Source organism: Staurois parvus, unplaced genomic scaffold (genome assembly GCF_062004578.1).
Source record: "Staurois parvus isolate SC_StPar_1 unplaced genomic scaffold, SC_StPar_1.0 ptg001110l, whole genome shotgun sequence".
Taxonomy (NCBI): domain Eukaryota; kingdom Metazoa; phylum Chordata; class Amphibia; order Anura; family Ranidae; genus Staurois; species Staurois parvus.
The window spans coordinates 1264700-1275039 of record NW_028318906.1 but is presented as its reverse complement, the minus strand read 5'-3'; the positions used below and the strand labels follow the sequence as shown (position 1 = coordinate 1275039).

General features: G+C 42.0%; 1 protein-coding gene across 1 annotated transcript; it reads right to left on the bottom strand.

Annotated features, from left to right (window-relative positions):
• Window positions 1-1950: 1950 nt before the first annotated feature.
• LOC149440226 (E3 ubiquitin/ISG15 ligase TRIM25-like) lies at window positions 1951-6751 on the bottom strand. Its single transcript, XM_089658890.1, has 2 exons — window positions 2883-6751; window positions 1951-2598 (listed from the first exon to the last, which is right to left on the bottom strand). The coding sequence occupies exon 1, from the start codon at window positions 6713-6715 to the stop codon at window positions 5120-5122; it is 1596 nt and encodes a 531-aa protein (XP_089515016.1). The 5' UTR covers window positions 6716-6751; the 3' UTR covers window positions 1951-2598; window positions 2883-5119.
• Window positions 6752-10340: the final 3589 nt, after the last annotated feature.

Sequence of the window (10340 nt, the reverse complement as noted above, 5' to 3'; positions counted from 1 at the left end):
TCATCACAGACGATAGTGGGTTGCTTTATCCAAGAAAGAATCCAGGCCTTTTTACACAGAATATAACTGGATACTAACATTTATAGGTAAAGTTGATCCAGGGAATATCTGATTGCCTCTCGGGGGATCAGGAAGGATTTTTTTCCCCTGCAGGAGCAAATTGGATAATGCTTTGCTGTTTTTTTTTTGCCTTCCTCTGGATCAACTGTGGGTATAGGATTATAACTTTTTTTTTTTTTTTTGGATGGACGTTTTTTTTTCAGCCAGACTAACTATGTTACTATATAGGCAATTCTTTTCCATTTTTGATACAGTAGGGAAGGGCTAAACCCTTGTTGATTTTTTTTCTGGAAGTCTGTGTACCATGGGAGAAAATTTCCTTTACTTCTTGTCCCAGAGACACAACAGGAAATAATAGCAATTCCCCTCCTAGCCCTGGTTCACACTGCTGTGACTTGCGAAAAAAAAAGTGAATTTACTACAAAGGCGGCCGTTCCAATCAATGTGACTCAAGCAACTTTTGCACTACTTTGATGCGATTTTGAGTCCTGTAGACTTTAATCTTGAATAAAAGTTGCAAGTAAGTAGCACTGGAAATCGGCACAGCGATGGGGTCTCAGAAATATGAACCAAGGCTTTAACAGCTGTCCCCTTAATTTACAAAATTCATTTTTGGGTGTCCCTCATAATCCCTATCCGACCATGCAGCCTGGCTGGTCAGGACAAGAAGGCAGTGAATGCGCCCCTCCCTGTCCTGAACCACACCAGGCATTATAGCACGTTTGCCTTTTTGCTAGTTTTAACCAATCCGAGTGGATGCCATGCTTTTTGTCATGTAATACTCATTTCTGTATCAGTCTAATTGCAATTTGTGCACAAGCCTGGTTTATACAAAGTACTTATGCAGGGTGTGGCAACCTCAGCACTCCAACTGTGGTAAAATGAGAAATTCCATTAAGTCATTACCTCTGGGAGTCATGCCTTTGGTTGTCAGTCTCCTAATGCCTTATGATGTTGCCTTGCCCTGCCTGAGAGGTTTGTATACACTGCCAAAGCATGCAGTTGCAATCAGACCAGGGGCGGACTGACCATTTGGAAACTCTGGCACTGCCCAAGGGCACGGGGTCAGTAGGGGGCCCCATAAGATGCCCCTGGTACTTTTTTCATAGGCTTTTTTGAGTTTGGCCAGGGACACAGGGGCCCCATGATCCCCTATTGCCCGGGGGCCCCATGAGTTGTCAGTCCGCCCCTGCATCAGATTGATAATAGAAGTGAGTATTGCATGACAATAAATATAGCAGTCGCTCTGACTAGCAAAAAGGCAAAAGGTACAATATACTCAACTGTGCAGCAGGGGCCCCAGCACACCTTCAAGCTATCCAGTAAAATAAATAAAAAAAATCAGTTTAGCAACTCCAGTTATAGTGCTCTATATCACATCATTGTGTTGAGTAGGGAGCCATTGCAATTGCAGTGCATTCTTTTTTGAAATGGGAAATGGGAAGTTGCACTCACACATCCATCCAGGTCAAATTTAGCTTCCAGAACACACCAGTGAAGACTTTCCTCCTCTCTTTGATACACATATGCCTGTAAGTTCTGTGTGTTTGTCAATATATATAGATCACATTTCAATATATTTAATGTGTTTGTAGGTAGCCGTTTGTAAGAAATATGTTCATTGTATGCATTTGTAAGAAACATGCCTACAAGCATATTGTAACTTCAGTTTATGTGATTGTATTGGAGTTTTACAGAATTATACACAGAAGTAAATTCCGTTTTGAATGAAACACAACACTGCTTCTGTCAGACTTGTTACCTATCTGGTGATGAACCGTTAGTAGGACAGCATAAACAGAGTTCAAGGATACTGAGTGCTGGTATCCAGCAACAGCAGGGCTGACCAGATCAGTGTAGCTGTGCTTAAGGAACTGAAACCAGACTGTGTATGATTTAAATCAGATTTATTAAAAATTAAGCACAAACCCAGCCAGCACCAGCAAACAGAATACACCGCAAATTGAAAATATACATAAACAGTAAACCAAAGGACAAAATACCAAATTATGATACCATATATACAAAAGGGGGAACATGGATAAACAGGGTAAGAGGTATCAGGAACGGGGGCAGAACTGGGTTTAAGAACAAAGGAAACAGATATGGTATAGCGGGGTACAAGATGCAGGTAATGAAACAGAATTACAGCAGGTACCAGAATCAAGGTCAGGAGCAGCACATCAATAACTAGATACATGGCACACAAGCAAAACACTAAGCCAGTGAAGGAAGCTAGGGAAGGGTTTATATACATGCTCAGCAGCCAGCATCCGGTGGAGATTTGCTGGCTACTAGGAGACACCCTCTGGAGGACACTGGAACTACACCTTCTGCTCTAGAAAGCACAGTACCACCTGAAGGTGATCCAGGTTCTGATACAGAAGTTTTTGTTGCATATATTAGCAAATCAATGTAGAAGCAATACTTAACACCTCAAACTCTGCACTGCCTGATACAATGCTTTACTACAGTCCAATATTACACCCATCCTACACTGCTTGATACAGCACTGTACTACAATCCGGTACTACACATCTCCCACCCTGCAGTGCTTGATACAACACTGTACTAAAATCCAGTACTGTGCCCACCATAATCTCTACCTACAGCACTGTACTTTGATGCACATGGACCCTGGTACAGTGGTACCACAATCCAACACTATACCCCATACCCTGCACTACTTGATATTATAATCCAGTAGTCCACACCTCCCACCCTACACTGCCTGATACAGCACTGTACTACAGTCCAATACTCCACACCTCCCACCCTATGCTGCCTGATACAGCGCTGTACTACAGTCCAATACTCCACACCTCCCACCCTACACTGCCTGATACAGCACTGTACTACAGTCCAATACTGCACACCTCCCACCCTGCACTGCCTGATACAGCACTGTACTACAGTCCCATACTGCACACCTCCCACCATATAGTGATATATTAGATTAGTGATAATAATAGTGATACATTGGTATACCTGGTCTTATTACTAGTGATATATTAGATTACTGATAATAAATAGTGATACATTGGTGTACCTGGTCTTATTACTAGTGATATCTTAGATTAGTGATAATAATAGTGATACATTGGTGTACCTTGTCTTATTACTAGTGATATATTAGATTAGTGATAATAATTGTGATACATTGGTGTACCTGGTCTTATTACTAGTGATATATTAGATTAGTGATAGACTGAAATACCTGTTCTTTTTATTAGTGGAATACCTGTTATTTTTATTAGTGATAGATAATAATAGCTACAGTATATAGCAAAGCAGTAATTGTTCATAATAATAATAATAATAATAATAATACATTGTAATAATGACAATTCATTGTAGTGATACATTGTAACAGAATAGTTTATAACAATGATACATCAGAATAGTGATATAGTGCAGTATGGAATTTTATAATAATGATACATTGTAAAAGAATGGTTTATAAGGGTGCTATATTAGAATAGTCATACATGAAGTCATGCAATCAAGGTAAAGTAACAGGTAGCACAGGGAAGGAAAGTATGAGGTCATGTTCACATTTCTCATAGCGAGAATGAGTGTTCCTGATTGATATTTATTTTTTCACTATGCATGCATTTCCGCATTTGTTGCGCCTTGGGCTGCCCGTTCACTAGGCATTTGATGCACCAAAGAAGGTCATATACCAAATTTTGGCAAAAAGGCAGGCACATTTTTTTTTTCTTTATGTAATTCTTGATTTAGACATTGTGCATTAATTATATAAGCATTTAATGTGATCAAGAGCTCCACAAAGAACCAGCAATAGCTCGTAAGAGCACAACCTGCCAGTCATTTTCCAGTATCCGATAACACTAGATCAGTGTTTCTCAACTCCAGTCCTCATGGACCCCCAACAGGTCATGTTTTCAGGATTTCCCTCAGATGAAACAGCTGTGGTAATTACTAAGGCAGTGAAACTGATCAAATCACCTGTGCAAAATAATGGAAATCCTGAAAACATGACCTGTTGGGGGTCCATGAGGACTGGAGTTGAGAAACACTGCACTAGATGAAGTACATAATGTCTACACAAGAGACTGGTAAGATACCAATCAAATATACTGGGAATGAGGGGTAATGATCCCAAAATACACAATGCATGCATTTCACTGTGGAAAACCGGTTTGTTCCTTTAAACCATGGGAATAGGAAAATATTGTCAAAACAGGCACTCAGGGAGTCATAAAACCCTGAGCAGTGTCCAAAATTGGGGCCTCAAAAGAGAGGAAAAAAAAGGGGAGGGGGAGCGTGATAGGGGCCGAAGCAGGTGCAGATGGGAGGGGGGAGGATGCGCAATGCTCCCTCACTCCATCCACACAATGCAGCGCAAAGAGCCAGGGACAGACAGTAACACCCACCAGGCCAGGAGCATTTTATCACATTCGTTTTGTCACAATTTTCACAATTTGTTGAGCAACAATTGCGGCAAAATCTCACTGCGTTTGGGATGTCATTAAGAGTAAATTGCGCCCAAAAGCACATTACACGTTTTGCCGCATTTGTAGTGTAATTTGGAAGCATGAGCAGACTCAGGCCGATTCTCCCTGTGATTCCAAATCACTCAGATGTGAATGGGGCTTTAGTAGCAAAGGAGGTAAGCAACAGTACTAGAAAATCTATTTTGACCAGATTGGGGAAAGGGACAGGTTTACTTTGATAATAGTGAGCATTAACATAGAAAACAATCTCTGCAAGGTCAGCTCTAGACTTGGAAAGCATTCTGTCAAGTGTTACTGGAGATTCTTAACTGCTTTTTAGATCAATAAATTATAATATGGATGATGTATCAGTTACCTTGACTATCTGTTTAATGAAAAATGGAGTTTTCTTTTGGTAAATCAATGCTGCACTGCTTGATTAGACTTACGCAGCATCGTGGTTGCTGTTGCCCCAAAATCTGACATGTCAGTGACAACATCATCTATCAGTAAGAGACACTTTACAGATGTATGGATTATATATGACCCTAGGTGCACCAATCAGAAGGCTCAGTGTTGTTACCAGTCTTGGGGTAAATTTGTCACACCTCCTGATTCCCTCTATATATCTTTATACAACCTTCGCCTAGATAAAACGCAGCATGAATTGGCATGGTGAAGGTGGCGGTGAAGGTGTGGAGGTGTTGGAATGGGATACCCAACTCATAAAATGAAATTTGCCCAGCTGCATAATCCAGATTTATTCTGACTTTGGCTGCTAAGAAATTACGAGCTAAAGTGGTAGAGTTGTTGCAATGTTTCACTGATAACTGATTAGACTTTCCCTCTAGACACCAGGAAAGGTAATTACTTCCAATGTCTGCATCGTTTTGTGTCCTATCTACATTAGAGTAACATAACCCAACTCTCCAGTGCGATGATCCCCTAACATCCACATCCCAGTAATGTCGTCCTGAGGTGAAACACTGACTGCTGAACACCTGTTTTGTCATTCCTACAAATCTCTTTGGTATTGCAGGACGACTTAGGTCTCTGGCTACTGTGCGTGCTGTCTTCCTGTCATCTAAAATACATACTTTGTTATGAGCCGTGTCTTCATCCAGTGTTATATCGTCAGGTTCTGGTATAGCTATCCATCTATTTACCCCTGTTACTATATCAAATAATCCTGTATGTAATATGTGTGAGATTTCAGTAACATCCAGATCCCCCCCACCATGCAGTAGTTTATCACATCTCTCTTTGTTCTCCTCATCTCCATCCTCAGTATCACACAAGTCACCTGTGTCTGATACTTGTAAAATGCTCAAAGGATCCGTCATGTTACACAGCTCCTCAATGTGACGCATTTTCCTGGACAGCTCGTCTTTCTTTATCTCCAGATCCTGGATAAAATCAGAGGCTGGGAATGAGACTTTCTCTGTCTTCCTTGTTATCTCTTTAAGAACTCTCCTCTCCAGGATGTCCAGTTGTCTCCTGATATCTCTGAATAGGGTGGAGACTCTCTTGGTTACACCGGCTGCACTGTCTTGTACTTTTCTTATGTAATTCAGCAGACTCTCAATGCTTTCCTCCATCTCCTCTCTCTTTTTCATCAACTTCTGCAAAGAATTGGTCAGGTTCTCCTTCCTCTTCTCAGAGGCCCCTTCCAGTGTCTCAACCTGGTGTTCCTGATGGTCTCCATGCAGCCTGCAGGACCCACAGAGACAGGCTGAGTCCTCGGTGCAGTAATACTCCAGGATCTTCTCATGGATGGAGCATTTCCTGTTCTTCTGGGGAGTGGTGGGGTCAGATAGGACATGTTGTGATGACTTGCTGTGGACTCTCAGATGGTCATCACACAGGGAAGCTTCACACAGCAGACAAGATTTAACAGCAGGTACAGGAGAGTGAATACAGTATGTACAGAAGATCTGGCTCTCCTTTTTCTCTGGCTCGGTAGATCGGACACTCTCCATTATGTTGTGCAGTGTTATGTTCTTGATAAGTGCAGGCCGCTCCTGGAACTCTTCTCTGCAATCAGGACAGGAATATACTCCAGACCTCTCCTGTGTATCCAGCACACCTTCTATACAGTCCCGGCAGAAGTTGTGTCCACATCCCAGTGTCACAGGATTGGTATAAATGTTCAGACATATGGAACAGTCCAGCTCCTTCCTTGCTCCAGAAAATGCCATCGCTGACTGCAGAACAGTGAAACGAAACCAAGTGGATGTGTGTCTGAGGGAGGGGGCAGAGGAGGATTTATGGAGATATCTCTCTGTGCAGAACAAGAGGGATTGGAGGGAGGGAAGGGATCTGTTAATCACACCACCCAAGAATTTACTGATGTGATCAGAACACTCAGAGAATTTATAGTGATATTATAAATCCATATCCTAGCTAATGACTCTGCAGATTTTTATTATATGATAGCTCCGTCCTGACGAATGGAACTACAATGTTATTATATTTTAGCTCCATTCTGGCTTATAAGAGTACAGTTATATAGGTATTACATTTGAGCGACTCATGGTAAAAACAGGAAACTCCAAACTTTAATTCGAACTCTAATAAAGTCAGAAGGGGATGGGCAAATCTTGACAATCAATTCTGGCCATTTTCAAGGCTAATAGTCAAGGAATTGTCAAACACAGTGCATGGAGTGCAGGGCAGTTCCTGGGAGGACATACAGTATACCAATGCAAAATTCCTTTTTATTTTCAAAATACCATTCATCTGGGAGAGGGTTCTCCTTTAAGTGACTTCTGGGGCAAAATGGGAAAAAACTCAAATCCTTTCTAAAACAGTCTTGGGAGATGCCTTCAAAGCTGAACTCCGTGGCTAATGGAAAGTCTTCCCTTGCTATGGAACTGTACCTGCACTTCAAGGGTTAATTAGGTTTAGGATAGGTCTTAATTTAGGTTCATTTAGGTCTAGGAAAAACATAATAGATACAGTGCTTACTTGATCCTCCCCACACGAGACTGGGCTCTACAGCTCTTGCACCCCTGCTTTCTAGGAGTCTCAAATCTTGACATCAAGGCTAGAGTAGCATCCATAGCCTTGCACTGGACACGAGGATGCCAGGAACAGTCCACTGCTGGATCGTAGGGGAGCGCCACTTTCTAAGGGAGTGAAGGATCAGGTAAGTATAACAGTTTCTCCTCATCCCTGAACAAAACAACACTTAACCTTTGCATTGTGGCATAGTCCCACTGCAAGGGATATTTTTTCTGCCTGGAGATGGGCTTTAAGAAGATGTGGTGTTGCAGAACAATATGACCCTAAAAAACAGTGTCAGTGACCTTGGATTCTGATATCACACAATTTGTGTAATAGGTTATTTTATTTTTACATTATTGCTTGGCTTAAGCACTTGCCACCCTGCTACAGTACATTTACTGCGGGCGGGGGCAGCTGCAGGCTCAGATATATTATATATATATATATATTGTGGGAACTCGCTTCAAAGTGGTAGAGCTTTGTTAACGCACACAGCAACTCGCTTATTTTTCAGGGCCTTTTTAGCCCACTTTTATTTAAATGAAAGTCCCGTAACATAAAAGGTTTCCCATGCAGGGGTTTCCACCTTCACACAAATTAAACAATACTCAGCCTTCTGGCTCTCTCAGGGATACCACTCTATGTCTGTCTCCCGCAGACTCCTTCCAAAAGGTTGGTTTTTGCACACACAGCAAACTTCTAGCACACAGCTAGTCTGGCTTCCACCTCTCCTTGGTGAAGCCCACCTGACCCCAAGCAGTGACCTCCTGTCTTCCAAGTGGAGCCCTCCTATCTGCCAGGGTGGAGCCCAGAACCCTGGTGCTGACTCTATGAAGAGGCCTGCACACACCTGTGCAATCAGTCTCCTGGCCATTTCCAAAACCTGGTCCCAGGATTGGAGATTTCATCCCTCCCAGATCTCTTTGAAATCTCCAGGCTCCAGATCCCAAAACAGACCTTACAAACAAAGGAGGAAAGTGAAAAGCCACTTTCCTCCGTATCAAACACTTACCCTGGAGCCCCTCAACCTGCCTTGTTGAGAATCCTGGGTGACAGATTGCCACACTGTCACAATATATATATATATATATATATATATATATATATATATATATATATATATAGTGGCAGTGCGGTATCCTGCCACGGAATAAATCAGTGTTTCTCAACTCCAGTCCTCATGGACCCCCAACAGGTCATGTTTTCAGGATTTCCATTATTTTGCACAGGTGATTTGATCAGTTTCACTGCCTTAGTAAACACCACAGCTGTTTCATCTGAGGGAAATCCTGAAAACATGACCTGTTGGGGGTCCATGAGGACTGGAGTTGAGAAACACTGGAATAAATCAAGGTTATGACCCAGGGTCCTCAACTAAACAGGTTGAGGGGTTCCAGGCGGTTTGCTTAATGCAGAGGAAACTGGTTTGTCAGTTTCTTTTTTGGTTCGTAAAGCCCGTTTTGGGACCTGGAGATTTCGAAGTGATTTGGGAGGGATGAAATCTCCAATCCTGGGTCCAGGTTTTCAGAACCCCCAGCACACTAATTGCACAGGTGTGTGCAGCCCTTTTTGTAGAGGCTAAGCCATGGTTCTAGGCTCCACCCCAGCAGACAAGAGGTAGTTGCCCAGGAGTCAGGAGGGCTCTACCTAGGAGAGGTGGGAGCCAGAGCAGCAAGGGGCTGCTAGCTGTATACCTGAGAGAGCCTGGAGGCTGAATCTTTGTTTTGTTTGTATTGATGGTGGATACCCCTGCGTGGGAAACCTATATTGTATGGAACTTTCTTTTAAATAAAATTGGGCAAAAACGGTCCTTAAAAATAAGAAAAGCGAGTGGCTGTGCGCTTCAAAAGCTCTACCAGTGATGCTAGGTCCCAATATATATATATATATATATATATATATATATATATATATATATACACAGTATGTGTGTGTTTCTGCCTCTTCTGGGTTATGAGAGCGCCCCTTGGGGCACGCAACACACTTCTGTGACTGCTGTGTCTTGTGGACACAGCGGATTAATGTTACTGTTAACCAGTTATCATGTGGTCACTAAGACCTGTCATAACAATGTAAGCAGCCTGTGATGAATGGCTTTCCATCCATGAACAGCTTGCTTACTATTGCGATCTGTGATTGGCCCACAGCACTCACATGGTACCTGGCTATCTGTACCTTGTGATTAGCTGTAGCCAATCACAGATCATAAGTAAGCTATTTATGAATGGGAAACCCAGCTAAAACTATTGGTTATGCCGTGATCATCACTATTTAAGCAATAACAGTGAATTAAAAAAAAAAAAATCCCTGATCACCCCCCCCCCCTTCCCCAGAGTAGTACAGTGTTACTATGGTGACACCAAGCTACTCTGATGACAGGATGTAAAAAGCAAATAGTGGGTAAAAAAAAAAAAAATTTCAGTCACAATTTTTTTGAAAATGAAGAAATGAAATCATTTTTTTTTTCACAATTTCAAAAAAACTTGCCATGCCTCTTACTAAATACCTTGAGCTGTCTACTTTCCAAAAAGGGGCCATTTGAGCAGGGGGGAGGGGGGATTCGTACTGTTCTGGCATTTTGGGGTGTCAAGAAATGAGATAGGCTGTCTGTATATCAGGATTAATCAATTTTCCAATATACACAATCATGGCCAAAAATATTGGTACCCCTGCATTTCTGTCGGATATTGCACCACTTCACCCAGAAAACTGTTGCGATTACAAATGTTTCGGCATTCTGATGTTTATTTCTTATGTCAGTATTGGTATGACACAAAAAAGTGGAGAAAAAAAAAGCCAAATCTGATCTATTCTACA